General features: G+C 45.1%; 1 protein-coding gene across 5 annotated transcripts in view; it reads right to left on the bottom strand.

Moving 5' to 3' along the window:
* Nucleotides 1-7,072: 7,072 nt before the first annotated feature.
* Nucleotides 7,073-18,035, bottom strand: part of PPP1R21 (protein phosphatase 1 regulatory subunit 21) — a 124,628-nt gene continuing 113,665 nt past the window's right edge. For 4 of the 5 annotated variants that reach the window (XM_078864672.1, XM_078864668.1, XM_078864671.1 and 1 more), the window contains one exon: nt 7,073-12,313. In XM_078864672.1, the coding sequence (XP_078720798.1) occupies nt 12,287-12,313 (27 nt within the window). In that variant the 3' untranslated portion in view covers nt 7,073-12,286. The remainder of the gene's footprint in view (nt 12,314-18,035) is intronic. The other variant, XM_078864670.1, reaches the window with a different exon arrangement.

The raw sequence follows: 18,035 nt of genomic DNA, 5'->3' as shown, positions 1-18,035 counted from the left end.
TACCTGTTCGGCATTGGATCAGTTCTGTGGGGGATCATAATTCAAATTGTATGTGTTGTGATGGTGTTAAATTGCGATGGTGACATGCTGCCAGGGATTTGGAATTGTGGTGCTGGCTGTCACTTATCTTGGGGCGCAGATCCTGACCAGGATGGCCCAGTGAGAGTTGCGTGTCTAACACGAACATTGTGGTCCCGTCATGCTGTGTCTGACGGCTTGACCTGACAGCCCGGAGATCGAGACACTCCGTGGTTTGTCTAGCCTAGTGGGCTGTGCGCTCACATGGCTCAGAGAGTGTGGTCCCGTCATTCTGTGTCTGACAGCTTGACCTGACAGCCCCGAGATCGAGACACTCCGTGGCTTGTCTAGCCTAGTGGGCTGTGCGCTCACATGGCTCAGAGAGTGTGGTCCCATCATGCTGTGTCTGATGGCTTGACCTGACGGCCCGGAGAGTGAGACACTCCGAGGTGCGTTGAAAAAGTGGGCTGGAGATTCGTAAGGTTCAGGTGGAGTTGTCCTGTTACGTTGGGACTGTATCCCTCAGTTGTTAGGGTGCATGTTGTGCAGTGAGTGAAAGATGGGTCGTCTCAGCTCGGTCGGAACAGCTATATGCTGCGATGCGAGTCTTGGAGAGAGACTGGGTCGTCTCAGCTCGGTCGGTACAGCTATATGCTGCGATGCGAGTCTTGGAGAGAGACTGGGTCGTCTCAGCTCGGTCGGTACAGCTATATGCTGCGATGCGAGTCTTGGAGAGAGACTGGGTCTCAGCTCGGTCGGTACAGCTATATGCTGCGATGCGAGTCTTGGAGAGAGACTGGGTTAAAATCCCCCCGATATGGCCGACGCGTGCTACTGGTTGTGACGCTGCGTCGGAAAGGCGGTGGGGTGGTAACATGGAAATTCCCCCCCGATATGGCCGACGAGTGCTACTGGTTGTGAAGCCGCGTCGGAAAGGCGGTGGGGTGGTAACATGGAAATTCCCTCCCCTGATATGGCCGACGCGTGCTCCTGGTTGTGACGCCACGTCGGAAAGGCGGGGGGGTGCTAACGGGTGACTGTCATGTCCGAAGAGCGGAGGCGAGTGTTCGTTGAGTGATGCCTCAGGAGGGTTTGGTTCTCGTCACAGGAGGCAGTATCTACCTGGCACCTTGAGTCGCCGGTTATGCCGACCGGCTATGGACTGGGGGGGGGGAGTGGAGCATGCGTCAGCTACTCCTGCTCCTCCTGTTCTGACTCCTGGGGGGAGGGGCCGTGCCCTTTGGGCCGCTTCTGGTTCCCCAGGCCCGGCCACATGGACTCGTTGAAGACTGGCTGCTCTACATGCCTCTCAGACTCCTTGCTCATTGCCTACGCCGTCGTTCCAATGGCCACACTCACATGTCAGTGCATGCGTGATTCTCACGGGGGGGGGGGGGGGGGGCTGTGCTGGAGCGTGAGTGGGTTAGCCAGTTTTCATGTATATTTGTTGTTAATTCCCCGTTTTCTATGCGGTTCCCTTTTACCCTCGTCGATTCTGTATGTATTACATGATTGTATTTCTTATCGGTCGCCGGTCATTTATTGATGTTGCTGGTTCGGAGGCACACCTTTTCGATGTTTCACAGTTGTGTTACAGCCGGGGACGGCTGTGTGTTTATACAGGGGGGGGTGATGTAGTGACATAGAACGGTCACTACTGTGTCGGCCTGTACGAAGGCTGGGGGCCCCAAGGGGGTGCCTGGGGGGTCACGTGGTGGAGGGATCCGGACCTTCCCAGAGGTGGGGGAAGTGAGGCGTGTCCTGGGAAGGGAGGCGTGGCCTGGAGAGAGCCAGCCACGTCAGGGCGGAGCCGGCCCCGCCAAAGCAGATATAAGCGTGGTGTGAACGCAGAGCGAGGCTGTTGGACTGTACTCCAAAGAGAAGACATCATCGGTCGTCAAGTCCCGAGTCGTCGTCCTGGGCCAGGCAGGCCGTTGCCTGCCTGGTCCAGTCTGTGTCGCGTTCCAGAGTGTTAGTGAGTTGAGGAAGGTGGTCACCACCTCATGTACAGTGTTATATTACTTACCGTTAATAAATAGTGTTGCCTCCAAACTGCGTGTGTGTGCACCTAATTCGAACCCACTACACTTGTACCGAAAATACCTCAGGTTCCTAAGCAGGGCCGCTGGGATGGCGTGTGTGTAATTGAACCCACAGCACTCTTGCCAGCGCCAACACTCTTTCTCACGGCTGCGCTGGTCAGGCTCTCTCCCTTGGCTGCAGCTGCCAGCTTTGCACGGGCACCCTGGGGTGTCTCCCACCTTTCTTCCAGAAGGGCTCCTGATTGAGCTGCTGCTGGGAGCTGGCACTCAATGTAGAATAAATTTCAGCAATACTTCGTCTGTCAGCGCCGAACTCACACTAGGCAACACATCGCTCCTTTCCTTGGTTCTCTCGCCATCCATGGTTGATTGCGGGGCCCACCCACAGAGCTTGCCGCAGCAAGACTAAATTTCCGTTGATTCTTGTAGACTCGACCTTTGCTGGTGTGCGGCGCCGTCCGTCTCTTCGTGCTCTCCGCCCTTCTTCCATGAGGGCTCCTGCTTAAGGGTTGCGTGTAGGCTGGATCACTCACAAAGCTCGTAAATTGTATTAGCACACCTCTTAGCTTCTCAACTCTTATAGCTTAGCATCGTACAACTTATCGCAGTCCTCGACTCTGCAAGTGACTCAAAACATAAGGGAAGATGTGGAATAAAAACTTTCAGCGATACTCTGTCGGTCATTGCCGAACTCAGCACTTAATACATCGCCCTTTCTCCTCTGCAAGACACGACACCCATGGTTGATTTCGAGGCCATACCCCGGAGCCTGCCACTTGCAGTACTGACTTGCGTGTTTCGACTCCTTCATTATATTCGAAAATCTCCCACCTCGGCTCGCCTTTTCACAAAGAACCAGAATTCCTTTCGATTTCGCTCTCAGCCTGTGGGAACAGTTGTTTGTCCGGTGTGCTTGTGTGTGTATGGCTGTTCTAATTTATTGAAGTTATTTTGTTAAGTCACATCAAGGCTTGGTTCCGGTCCCTTTCCTCCAGCCATCTCACCATCTGTGGAAACAGATGCTTTCAATGCCCCTAATTTATTCCAGTTTTACCATTTTATTTCTGCAGCAATTAACCTGCAAGGGGGGGGGGGCGGGGGTGGGGGAGGATTCCTTTGGCCTTTTCTTGGAGTCAGTTTGGAATGTCCCGCAGAATCTCATTAGCTCCCCCTTGCAACGAGTTTTTTTTTTATATTACATTTTTATGACCTCCTCCAGCTGTCCCTTGTGTGGTGAGGCGAAAGGCAGCGGGCTGTGAGGGGCGAGGTGACAAGCCCCTCTGCGCCCCAGCCATACACCAAGATCATACTTATTTAAAAAAATAAGCTGAATCATTCTTAATATAAATTTTGAAAAAGGCATATATACAACAGATGGTAACACAACAATACACCTCATGTTCTTAATATTCCATAACCTGTACAAGGTGCAGTTAAATGGCGAGTGAGTGTAAAGTTCCGTCTTCTTTCTTACAGAAAAAAAATCTCCAGTCCCAGCACAATGTGTAGAAAACGACAGGCTTGGTCTACAGCTGGAGTGCGCTTGTGGTCACACTGCTCACTGCTCGTTTGCAGTATTATCTATGTATCAGGCTCGATCCACAGATGAAGTGCGCTCTTGGCCACGCTGCTCACTGCTCATTTGTGTTGTTGTCTGTGCATCATGTGTGGTTTGCACAAAACGAAATGCTGCTTAAACCAGAACAATCAGAGGTTCTGCTGGTTGGCACTTGGGCTCGGGCAAAACAAAGCTACTCCGCCCCTAATGCGCACAAATACAACTTGGACGTCGGAGGTGATTCGGTTCACCCCTTCAGGTTGAAAGTTTGTGCCACTGATCCAAACACAACACAGCAGTCAACGCGCCCACTGACACGTAGGTTCTGCCTGGGTCAGGGAATGTCTGCCAAAGCGCCGCCTGCTTGCTCGTCAACTGCGAATGACATGTCACCTCCTTTAGGATCAGCAATGAGCCGGTCATGCACAACAATCTCTACATCGAGATCATTACAAGGGACCAAATGACTCGTGCTCGCCGAGGAAGAAAGTGTACACAAAGGGATTCATTCATTTGTTTCAATTGGTTATCTCCTGTCGTGTTGTGTTGGGCCATTCCATGGGCTAGGGTCGTGTTCGCTGGGGAAGAAGTTATCAGTGAAATGTCAGAATTGCATCAGTGTTGTATGCCGGGTTATAGGTTTTGTTGCTTGTTGTAACCTATCCTGTTAAAGTTTAGCCAAGGACGGCTCCATTATTTTTCTGTAAGGGGAGGGTGATGTAAGGATAAAAAATAAGAATAGGTTTTACCCTTTCTGGCAATAAAACAGGTGTTAAGATGTTCAAACACCAAATAGATACCTTTTGCAAGGCATAAGGTCTGCATTAGCCACACGTGGCAAAACATGCTAACAAACATGCTCTGATATTGTACCCATTGTCTTTGAAACTGGCCTATACGAGAGACAGCCTTTTTTATGGCCTTGTCTCACCACCAGTGTTAGAACTGAGAAACGCCAAAAAGCGACCAGTACAATGTGTTTGCTTGTGGTGGGCACTGGACGTTGAGGACAATAAAGGTGATCCAGGAAGTGCTGAATTTGCAGTCCTTCGTTACATTTGGATGTTGTACCTGGGCAAGATCTCTCGCAACCAAGGACAATACCAGAGCAGGCATACAAGAGAGAGGTCTCTTGTATGCCTGCTCTGGTATTGTCCAAAAGTGTTCACGACATTCAACGGGCCAACAGTGAGTGGTGTCACCGTCGTTGTTTTTTTCTTGAAGGGGGCAACCACATAAGTGGAATCCCAGCCACAGTTTTCTGGCCAAGGGTGGATGAAGCAGACAATGCGAGGGAAACTTTTCCAGCCCCTTCCTCGTGCTCGGGAGGTTGCGCAGCATGATCCTGAATAGGCTACTCAGTCCCTTGGGGGGGGGGGGGGGGGGCTGCCGAGTCCCATCGCTACTTATGTCTGGCAAAAGACGACCCGATGGCCTGAGCAGTCTGTGTGCAGGGCTGCAGATCGCAGTTTATCCACATATCTGCTACTTTGTTGCTCGCCCGTCACCACAGGACGTCCCCCCCCCCACAGCTATTTCTCCATGGATTTCTGTTGGGTGATTCGCCACTAGCACGGCTCGGTAGGCCACCGCACCACTGTGGCCGTATGTATAAGATGGCAGTGCCCTTGGCAAAGCTAACGGACCTCTGCCCCTCAGATAAATAAACCGTACCTATTTGAGTCCACCCATCGCTATTATTTCTAAGTAACATTTAGCAGTTGTGGCGCAAGGCTTCGAGTATTTCCCTGTCATTCTGACGATGTGGTTGAGATGGTAGATGGCAGCAGCCACGGCTTTTTCACGTGGCTTGCAAACAAAATTCGTTCCCCCATCGACATGTGTAACACACATTCACTCCTACAATTACTCAGCACATACACACTCCCACCGTTGTTTTTCCACGGCACAGATCGGTGGAACTTAAGACTTCAGTTCTCTCCTAGATTGCATTAGCAACCCGCGACTGGAAGAACTGGTGCGTAACCTTTTCCAGCCAAATGGAAGCCACTCCTCCAAATACGTTTAGCGATTTTATTGACACAAAGCCACTTATTTTCAGGGCGTGCAAAAGTCACTGCCATTGAAAGATTCTCCACTTTCACCCTGCACTGAACTACTCTGGGGTGCTGCAAGAACTGTCTATCTAATGCACTCCAATCTCAACCAAGTCTCGCAGATATGACCCAAAAACGTTGATTATGAATGAGCGGACTGTTTGAAGTGAGAGCAGCTACAGGATCACCTGCACAGGCTGCCGTGGCAGGGAGAGGCAGTGTTTGTCCTGGACATCTGGTAATGGTCGTGTCCCCGACCCCACTATGGCGACCTAAGCAGTGTTTCATGGCAAATGGTATAACCTCATTGTGTCTTCATGTATTGTCATCATGCTCTCCTGAAGGTCTGATGTTGAGAGGCATTTATCAGGGCCAGACCCAGCTGTGTGTGGTGTGCATGGTGAAGCAGTTGAGGGAGTTTCCTCCGGGGAGCACCGCGGCCGTGGCGTTCCACTTCAATTGTAGCAGTGAATGAGTTCGCTGGCACAATTGCAAGGTAGACCAAGAAGACTGCGCTGTGTACAACATATAAAGCACTGTAATGACGGCGATTAGCCTCTGGTAATTATCAGAGTTGGTGTGCAATTGTGATGGGGATTAGAAATAGATTATACCAAAGAGCAATTGGGCACAAATGATTAATCAGTCCTTTCCCTTTTGAAGCTGAAATTGGTAAAGTTGAATCTCAATATGTGTGTCTAACTTAAGAGGAAGGTGCAAAACAAAGCGATGAAGACATTGAAGCAACTCGTGAGCTGCAGTTACATTGGGAAAACGAAACGACATGTGTCGGACCGCGTCCGTGAACACAAGGTAGATCTGAAACACGGTAAGACCAATACCTCTGCCGTTGCCGATAATTGTTTTAACGCTGTGGGCTCACACGAAATTGATTTTTCCAAGACGGAGATACTCTGCAAACCTACCGGCTACCTTCAGAGATTTGTTCATGAAGCCATCCAGATATATATATACACATACAACTTTAACCGAGAGGATGGGTACAAACTGAGCAATCATTGGAAGGACGTTATTAACCAGGTAAAGTCTTAACTGACTGTTATGTTTCCATCCAACCTGCATATTGTCAGCTGTTATTTAGACTCTCTGTCTCTCTCTCTATGCCTCTCTCTTAGATCTCTCATGCTCACATGTCCGTTGCATTGCACTCTGATACTCACAGGCCCTTCGGATTATACCCGTTGGGTTGCACTCCCTCGTCGAGGAGGCCGCTCTCCTATCTTACAGTAACATGCTAAATTCTCACATTAACATCACTAGCCCGGCCACTTCTTTCTAACCCTTGAGCTACGCCCATTTTCAAACCTTTTAAAACAGTCTGCCTCAGCAGCAGACCATGCTTTTTCACCTGATGATGGACGCTTGTGTTGCGCACGAAACGTCGTGTTTTATTTTATTTTATACCTACGTGACTTTACCCAAAAAAACAAAGAGTATGAATCACAGTGTTCATGAAAATTATCCATATTTTATAGGAAGCAGTGAAATTGATGTCAAACATGCCGTGCCCCTTTTCATTCCACAGAAAAACAATATCCAACTGGGAAGTAAAAGCAATAAATGAGCACACTCCGATCTTGCCTCTGCTTTATCCTCTACTTTACCTCGATCTTTGACAAAGCAGCTATTGGTTTCGGAATGGAAATAAGCAAAAAAAAGCTCAGAATTAGTGGTGGAGCCTGATCATTGAGTCTGGTTTATAGAGGAAAAACATCAAGCTCTGGGGCTCATGAAAGGTTGTGGGAAGTTAATAGTGGTCCGCGTCGTCGAGAGAAGCCGCCTCCTGGCGTGGCTGCCAAAGTGCACAACCGCTCCTTTGAGCAGCAGGCACTGAGATCTTGGAATTGATCTTAACCACTGCGTGTCAAGATTCTCAGCCACCATTTTCAGTGTCGTTGTGAACACTGTCAAGAAATTCAGGGCAGAGCACTCACACTAAAGAAAAGGTGTTCACAATAAAGGGTTGTTTTGAGTTGTATCACGTAAACATAAATTTATCGCGAAACCCACCACCACCCGGCACAGCCAATAAGTAACGATTATTACGTGAACAAAACGTGCCAATTATTTACTAGTTCAGCACACCGGTTCTGTTGCATTGACATTTTTTTATACTCCTACTGATACTCCTGCTGTTATGGAGTGACTCATGCAGCCAGCTGTGGCTGCAGAGTTTGGTAGTACATGTTATGTATATCGTTTATTGTAAAATTTCAATAACAGTACCTATGATCAATCTTACATTGCTTTATTTTGATTTCGAAAAGTTTTGGTTTAGCCATATTTGTTTGTTGCGGTACAGAGTTAGACTGATAACTTTAATCTAAATTGTCTTATGGTTGTTATTGTTTGACTTGCATCCCACTGGGATTTTTGCACACAGCATTGATATACGGTGCTTTTTCCAGAAGTCTTTGCTGTTTTTTCCTGGATTTTTATGTTTGTCACTTTAAGATGTTTCTTATTCATGTTTTTGTTTGTTGCGGTTGCACTCGATTCAAGAGCCGAATGGCTCACAGGGCAATACCAAATAAATTAAACTGAAACACAACATTAACAATTTGAGTACTGTGACGTTTCTGGCAAATCGCTTGATGAGGCTGGTTGTAATTAACATTGAAACGTCGTACTCCAATTGTAAATGTTGTGGGTTTACTCTCCAATCCACCGGTGTGCTGAACTACTAACTGTTTGGCACATTTTGTTACCATCACAAACCTTACTAAATGGTTGTGTCGGGTGGTGGTGGGCTAACGACACATTTATATTTACGCTAACTGAAAACAAACTTTATAATGAATAATATTGGTCGCGAAAGCCTCGGAGTTAAATTTAAAAAGGTAAACACAGCTCTGAGGCCCTGGGGAAAATCATTTAAGATTAGTGGCTTCAGTGCAACATTCTGTAAACACAATAGTAATTTGAAGTCTCACAATGTCATCTGAAAATGTCTATTGCTTTGCCAATGACATTTAACTAGGGTTGAGCCTCAAGATTCGCAATTCGCTTTTCAAGGGAGGTGATGGCAGAGACCCTCAATACATTTTCTCTTTAAACCTCACTGTGTGACAAGAAGACCCTGCTTAGATGTTTGGTCAATTAATTGTAGACTAAAACGCTTCAAATAATATAATCACACACTGCTTGTGAATAATTGTGCAAAACTCAACATCTCAGACCAGGGGTCGGCAACCTAAAATAACAATGGCAATTTTTTTTTCAAATTAGGTAAAAAACCTCGATATTTCAAGAGCCGCAATGCGACGTGGTGAATACTAGAGGGTGGGATCTCTTAAAAAATAACCGTCACGAAATAGCAGCACCGTAAAGAGCTGCACACAGTGCCCGCAAAGTCGCCCCAATATAAAATATAACAAAAGGGAGTTCCTCCGTTATTCACACTTAACCAATTGAAAAGTCAGCCCTTCCACGTTAAGATATCTCAGTCGCAATTGTTGACAGTTTGAGGAGGGAGCATCAAAAAGTCCATAAAAATATAAACTTGAATGCCTTGGATGAAGTCGTGTTATTTTTTTTCAACATGGTCCCCTTGAAACACAATGCACTTGGTCCATCAACAATGAGATCAATGGCCTCCTGCAAATCACTCACACCTTGTGTTGCTTCTTCTTGAGCCGAGTGGTTTGGTCTCCTCGACTGGGGATGCCTGGCTATCTCCACACTGCTTCCGATTGCATTCCAAGTCCCTGTCGCCCACCCTTCCAAGTACTAAAACGATAAAAAAACCCTGCATATCACAGATCGTGCTCAACAGCGTTCCAGAGCTGCTCAGCTGGAACTCACTCAGTTGGGAGCTTCTGCAACCTGCCGAGCAATTAACGTCTGCCCTTGCGAGCATGAAACACAAACTCTAAACCAACAAGTTAACTTGCGTTTGGAAAATAACTAATAACTAATGCCCGGCTGAGTGCCTCTAACACTTTCATGGCACTATATAAATGTGTATCATTATCACTAGGAAATCACTTTCCTCACTAATTATCTTTTCACTTTGAAGACAAGTAAAACACACTCGGAGCCAGGCATTTTCTCCAAATCCGTCAGTATGAAATCCGTTTTTTTTCAGGCTTCTCTGGATATTTAGGATTTTCCAATTTTTTTTAGTTCACAGCATATAACATAAAACATATAATACTAAATTACCGGAGTTGATCTCATGATGTGAAATGAGACATTGCTTTTTACAAACTCTAACCTGACAATTTGTATCCTAATATATATTGGACATAAACCGGAGCTTGCAAATAAAACAGCATGTGGGAGTAAACAAATGATAAACTCTGTAGATATCAGCGACCTACTTGCTGTACTGGCTTATGACAGGAATCACCTCGATGTAATCCAGCACACCGCTACCACACCGCTGGATATACGTGCATCTCGATAAGCCCATAATCACGCAGCCATGGCTCCCAGCATCCATCCACACTAAGTGTTCACTGTACGGTCCAGGCTATCAGCCATGGTCTATCTACTGTTGGATGAAAGTATCCCCAAAGCTGTCACCATCCCTCACGGTCCTGTCATGCAACAATCAATCTGGCTCCTGCACTAAAGCTGATTGTAACACTCCACGTCTGTGGTCGTAGACTGTAAATACGTTCAGGTATATAACAGGACTGTGCAGCTGAAATTAACCATTCACTTCCTGATGGGTTTCCTCCTACCAAGGATATGAGGTCAGCAGAAGACAGCACAGCAACTAGAATGCTCAACTATTTTACGTATTCTAGTGCCATCCCCCATCAGGTTGGGACAGCACTGCGACAGGGAGCTCAACTCATACTTGGAAGGTTGCCATCTCAAATCCTGGCTGGGGGCTAAAGTCAGCACGTAATAATCTTCCCAGGATATGTAAAAAGGAGTCCCACTGTGGGAATGTGACATCGGCTATCTTATTTCCCACAGCTGGGCCATGGCTACCAGATGAAAATAATAGCGGTTGCAATAGCCCAGGAGTCATAGTAGGAGCACATTCACCGCTTGTTGCAGGGGGTTCACGGTTCAAACTTAGTCGGCCGCCCTGGTTATTACTGCAGGTGTGTATTAACCGTAGATAATGCACCGTCTGCTTCGCAGTGGATGTCGAAGAACCGATAACGTAATTGGGAAAAGAGTTTGGGTACTGTGTCATCATCACGGTGCAACTTTTAATATGGCTGCAAAATTACTCAATTTGGTATTACACAAAGCAATGACCCCTCCTGTGAAGCTACTGCTGATCATGTCTGTGAAACACGGCACCTCCAGGATAGCAATTTGCAATAATAATGGCGGAAACATCAAATGTACTAATTGTTATTCATTAAAAAATTGGCTCAAAGTCCCAAGCAGTGCATCCTGATCATTAACACCTCAGTGATTCAGTGACACTTTCCTGGCTAAACATTATTTAGACAAATATGTACATTTCATGGTGACAGGCAATTAAACTGCATACTTGGGTATATTCGTGTTATTTAAAGTCAAACACATTTACTGAATCAATATTCATTAAAACAGAAATTGTCCAAACATCCATTTGCAAGATACTACTTAGAGTGTGAGGGTTCCTTGGATAAGAGATTATTAAAAGATCAGACTCCAGTGATCATTATGGCCAATTTCGTCAATGCCACCACACAGCCATCACTTCCACCAGATTCTGAAACTGCTGCACAGTGAACACACAATCTTCAATGTCTGTTCCACTGGTATTGGTATCCACCATCTGGCTTCAGAGCTTCTCATAAGCGTGCGGACTCTTAGTGCCATACTCAAGCCCATGTGCGTAACCTGCCCTCCCTAAACAACCCAGTCATCCCATCCTCCTTTGTCCGATTCTGTCTACAATGATTTCCAATGTCCAAATTGCTTGCACTATCATGCCCAAAGATTCATGACATCCTCTATGTGCTTATATATAAGGGCCAGAATATTTCCCAGTTATTCTTAAAGAAATTACTGCTGCCTCAAACATCGATACAAATTACATTTACAACTTAATTATTTGATACCCACAGTGACAAATCAAATATCTAACTTAATTCAAATGGCAAAATGTGCATTTGTAATTCAGCATCCTGGTCCCAGTAACATTCAGGATTTGTTAATCCCCCAAATAAAATTACATTGAGTCCATGGTGTTCACAGATTGCTCCTTGATATAACATCGGTTTACCCAGTGCCTTTGTATGTATGTTGAACTTCTTTTGCACGGGGGTAGGGCCTCTTTGGTTAAAGGGGACCTTACACTTCTGATGAGACAAAAATACTGTGAAGCCGGTGTGGCGTTAGCCTTTTTTAAACAAATCACAACCGGGAAACACCAATGGCGACAAGGGCTGCCCAACAATATGACAGATTAAACATTTCATTTTTAGTGCCCAAACAAAATCCCGACAATACGTCTATTCTTATTATTGCCATCAATCAGACGAGTCAGCACATTTATATCAAGCCTCTAAAATGCAGCAGACGGTGTTCACGTGGCTCCGAGTTTATCTCTTGGACCTCAGCGGCGGGGTGCTGCATTTGTGAGCACAGCGATGTAGACGGTGGAGGCCGTAGCAGACGATCACCGTCACTCTTCACCGGGACTTCTTCTTAGAGCTTGCCTTCAAAAAGGATACAGCATAGTCAGGATTGTTGATTAAGCAGTGTATAACTTTTGGGGAATTTTATCACCAATTATAACTATTTTGACAGCTATGGATATATAAAGCTTAGCTATAAAGACTGCGATTCATAAATTACTTTTTTGAGGGGTTTGCCCACGTAATGATGTGGCCAAACGAAACTCTCCTCCACCCTGCAGACAAACATATTAACTTGCCATGTGTACCCACATTTAATGCTCAAATTATCACTACACGTCGCCGATAAGCTGAAGAACAATTATTACAACCAAAATGTTGCGTTTTCGATACATTTTACTTGATGAAACACCAAGCATCTTCAGGCCAGATCGTTAAGTGGCCTAACCAAGAAAATCAAATATGAATCATAGTGGCTGAAAAAGACACGTGTGGTAAGTCGACTGTATCATCATAATCATAACCTGCCATAATAAATCCACTTCTGGATGAAGGCCTCCAAAAGCTGTCACCATCTTTTATGGTCTTGCGATGCAATAATCTACACAGCACCAATGCACAAACTAATTTCACTGCTGCACCTCCATGGTACAAACTGTATCATCATCATCACCACCCATGGATTACATAAACAGTGAAGTTCATACAATACACATGTCTCGAATATAGCAATGTAGCGCTACCATGTGGTGACAGGGTGAACGAAAAAACAATGCATTGACGTTTGATAAAAAATCCATCAAATTCCACAATTAAGAACCAGTGGAGCAGACTGCCGCTGTTCTCTTATCCAGTAACTCTGTTCTGTTACCACCATTGTCATTCAAGCCATTGAACTCAATGTCACTGTTATCCATCACACGCAACACACCCATACACACCTTTGCAAACAATGGCACCTCCCATATACGTGTTCATTCCTTTCTGCTAGTCTACAATAATTTACATTTCCATGATATTATTTGTTTCTTAAGGTCTGTCCACCTGTTACCCGTAGTTTAAAGATTCCTCGTGGACATGCGTCTACGTGTATCAGAAAAAGCTGTTTAGCACAGCACCCTATTACAAAATACATAAAAAAGTAAGAATATGTATATTGTTGATTAGTTCTGTAGTTGAAACCAATCCTGGTCCCATTGGTGCCACATCTTCTCCAGCACTCACCTTTAAGTCAACAGATTTAAAAAAACAGACAGGGTCTTGACATTGTCCATGTTAATATTGGAGGCCTTATCGCTAAATTTTAAAAATTCAAAATTGAATTCAATAATATTTGCCCAGACATCTTCTGTATGTCTGAAACATAGCTTACCTAGTATTTAAATCCTAGCCTAATATAAATTGAAGGATATAATATATTACCTGCCTATGTTAGCTGTTATTTCCGACTCTCTCTCGATGCCTCTCTCTTAGATCTCTCACATGTCCTTTGGATTGCACTCTCATGCTCACATGTTCTTTGGATTGGACTCTCATGCTCACATGTCCTTTGGATTGCACTCTCATGCTCACATGTCCTTTGGATTGCACTCTCATGGTGCTAAGCTCTCATTAACACTGCTGTTGTGCGCATATGCCAGTATGATACTCGTATGCGGTGACGGAAGCTCATTCATGCTAATCTCCCTCCCTAATCCCTCTCTCCCTAATCTCCCCCATTAACACAACTGACGCGCTTACATCCGTGGATGGAATTCCTTTCCAGTTCAGACCCCGCTTGCTTGCCCATCGCCACACATATAACCTTGTTGTAGCTGCTCTCTCGCTGGTTCAGCAGTTCCACTGCTGGATTATATTTTTTCTGCCTGAGGACGACCGCTTGTGTTGCGATCGAAACGTCGTAATTTATTTTATTTTATACCTAAGTGACTTTACCGAAAGAACCAAAGAGTATAATACATATTAGACAATCAAGAGGAGGAGTGTGGCGACACGACACCGCTCCAACCTATCTCGGAGTGAAGCCCGACTGTACGCGAACCTTCCATAACCACCTGAAAAAGGTAGCCACCAAGAGCAAAACAAGGCTCAATCGTTTCCAGAAACTGGCATACACAGGCTGGGGAGCATTAGTAACCAGTGCTACGGACATCAACGATGGCCTTTGAGTACTCTGTAGCCGAGTACTGTGCACCAGTATGGACCAGAAGTAGTCACACATGACTTGTTAATGTCCAACTGAACACTGAAATGCAGTGTATCACTAGAACCCTCTGCTGCAACCCTCTGGGAAGTCTTGCGAATTGAGGAAAACAGTCGCCTTTCGATTAATCAGGAGTTTAATAACATCCCTTGTCCATCACTTGAAGTCACGCCGTAAGCCCTTTTTCACCCATGAGTTTAACCTTAAACATTGCTAATTCAAGCTTGGAGGGCTGAATGGAGTTAAAAAGAAGTCGCAAACAAACAACTCGTGAAAGACCCAACGCAGAAGATCCTAGATTTGACCTTCCACAAAGATCATCTTCGACCCTAAATCGCATCCGCACAAATCATGGCAGATGTGGCTACCTGATGCATAAATGAAATAATGAAAAACTCTCCAGTGTACAACTGTGGTCACCCAGAACAGATAGTACAATATATAACGACGCAATGCCCGATCCACAAATACGGAGACATCGTAGTGATAACACCCCACTGCTCTTGACGTGCGTATCTGGCTTGACCACCTGAATGTGAAATTGTAGTTGTTGCTCTGCGTCTCCATCAGCAGCCGTACGAAAAAAGACGTGTGGCTGCAGAGACCGAAATTCATTTGAGCAGATCTGGAGGCTGTCCGAGGTTCCTGGAGAAGCTGAAAGATAAGTTTCTTACCAGGTGATGATGATGAAATAAGTTTCCTTTGGCAAGCAGGGGCCTTGGTGTGGCACGCACACTTTACCCATCAAGTAAATATGTAGGCAAAAGTGTTAGCAAGCACCTACGAATGTTGACAGGGCACACTCGGAGATGATGTAATCAATACCATGCCCAGCAGCATGCATCTGACCGAGCGATGATGTTTCATGAATACATCACGAATCGATGAAAGGCTGAGTTGATCTTTGGGAATTTCAGGGCAAATTCACATACGACTTGCTATTGATATTGTGTATGGCTATAAATTTAATTCAGGTGGCCAAGATAGTAGTGTAGACGATGAACCAAGACACCACCATTCAGGTCAATGCACAAACAACAAATAAACAAATATCCATCATAGCCTTGCGGACTGTTGGGGCAAGTGCTGTCCGTGAGTTCCTATTAAGGTTGGCATGACACAAGAAGGCATAGTATGGCCAGCATGACACTCAGTTACCTTTATCTGCCGAGTGCCGATATTTACACCCCGCACCAGGTACTAATTTAAGGCCACGTTGACCTCCTGGAGGCCCAGCAACAGTTCAGATATTCGTCACTGATGTTGGCCATGACCTAGAATTAAAACTGGTTCGCCAGGTTTGTAGGGCAGAGCACTAACCACTCTATTACCGCTATGCTACTGCTACCAACGTGAACATTAAATGAAGGCCGGCACAGCACATGAGGGGGTGGGTTGCCAGCACCACGCCCGGCCACCTTTGTCTCCCAAGTGGTGATGTTTGCACACCTCACTAGGTACTCATTTGAGGCAGAGTTGACATAGGGGAGGCTGAGGATCGGTTCAGATAATCGTCACTAGTGTTGGCCGTGAGTGGGAATCAAACTCACGTGGTCAGGTTCGTAGCACACCGCGCAACATACACACAACAACTGCCATTTGCCACTAAGTGGTTGTGAAGTCACCATGGCGCTTGTGCCAGGCCAGGCTAGATATACAAACATAGACATAACTTCAACCGTGATGATGGGTACAAACTGAGTAATCATTGGAAAGATGTTATTAACCATGTAAAAAAGATTTAACTACACATATTTGTGCCATCTTATTTGACAGGCACTTTTCTACTTTACCAAGTGTTGACATCCCCAGCGTTAAACAGTACTGCTTTTTTGTATTTGGATTCTCAACCAACATCGGTTTAGGTCGAGGTACACCGATTGTTTTCTTGCCCATGACGACGTTGACCAATTTCTCTTGTAGCTCCGTTTTCTTGCACACGATGTTGACCAATTTCTCTTGTAGCCCCGTCCACCACCCCCACGTTTCATTCCCTGGTTACCACATTCAGATAAGCCCCTCCCCCCTTAACTTGTATTTAAGGGCTGGTCTTTTGGAATTTTTCTCACTTGATGCAGTAATTTTAGCTGTGATGGTCCCACCTGATGGAGACTTGTGTTGCCTCCGAAACGTCGTGATTTATTATTTTATTTTATTTCCATTATTACTTTTATTAACTTCTTCTTGGTTCTTTCGGTAAAGTCACGTAGAAGGGAAGTAATAAAATAATAAAAATAAAACATAATAAAATAAAATAATTCTCACGACGTTTCGGCTACAACGCAAGCAGCCGTCTTCAGGTGAAGAATGAGACACTACCAAGCTAGGAGCTTATATATAAGCTGGGTTGGAGGTGGAAGAGCGCCTTAACAAAACGAATGTGCATATGAAGAAGAATTTAGCATATTCATGGGAAATGCGTAGGAGGTGGGCGGGGGGGTTTCAAAGTCATATTATGCCCATGCATTATGCAGGATCAGCAGCACCAAGCGGGGTGCAGGGAGTAGCATTAACAAAGGAAAGGAATGTTAATAGTATGTAGCTGCAGTTACTAAACAACCACGTAGAAAACTAAAGTATAAACTACATAAAAAACTAAAGTATAAACTGCATAGCACCATCAGTATATTTACTATACTCTACAATAAGCTGAGTTACTAACAGAAAGTAATACATTACAATTCTACGTCGTAAAAATTATATAATATGCTTCCATCTAAACTTTATTCTCTTACATCACACGAGCATACACCGTACTATATACTGCCATAGATAAACCCAACATTAAATTACATACTGTATTGCTATAAACCACCCTATACCTTATACATTTTAATATAACACTATGTATTATTCTACCCACCCTAATGTGTATCACACTGCTATATGTTTACTATACAATTACGATACTATATATTACTTTGTACATTGTATTAAGCATATAAATGTTATACTATTTGTTATTATACACTGTACCATTGACCGTCGTGTCAATGGGTGAGTCGTGGGGGGGAAAACTTGCAGCGGAGCAAAGAATCCATTCCCTGCGGAGAATACAATGCCAGTGAGTGGAACGCGGTCTGAAAGTCACCGTAAACGTGAACACAATCAGTTAAGATCCGAAATGGTTTATTACGTCCTTCCAATGATTGCTAAGCCAGAATCCATCTTCTCGGTTAAAATTGTCTCTGTGTTTGTATATGTGGATCGCCTCATGAACTAATCTCTCATGATAGCCAGATGGCTTGCAGAGAACATCTGTCTTGGAGAAGTCAATGTCATGTGAGCCCACTGAGTTGTAACAGTGATCTCTGCCACGGCTGAGGTGTTTGTCCTACCGTGTTTCAGGTCTGCTTTATGTTCACGGATGCGGTCCGAGACATGTCGTTTGGTTTCCCCAATGTAACTGCTACCACAGAGGCAACTTAGTTTGTAGACGCCAGGGTACTGTATGTCTGGAACCACATCTTTTACAGACGGTACCAGATCACGGATTTTATGTACTGTGTTGAATCGGACCTGGATCTTGTGTTTAATCAGGATTTTGGAGATCTTTTTTGTGACCCCAGCAATGTAGGGTAAGGTGATGGTCTTGAAAGG

Source organism: Lampetra fluviatilis, chromosome 18 (assembly GCF_964198595.1).
Source record: "Lampetra fluviatilis chromosome 18, kcLamFluv1.1, whole genome shotgun sequence".
Lineage (NCBI taxonomy): Eukaryota > Metazoa > Chordata > Hyperoartia > Petromyzontiformes > Petromyzontidae > Lampetra > Lampetra fluviatilis.
The sequence above is the reverse complement of the archived record's forward strand: the minus strand, read 5'-3'. Positions and strand labels throughout refer to the sequence as shown.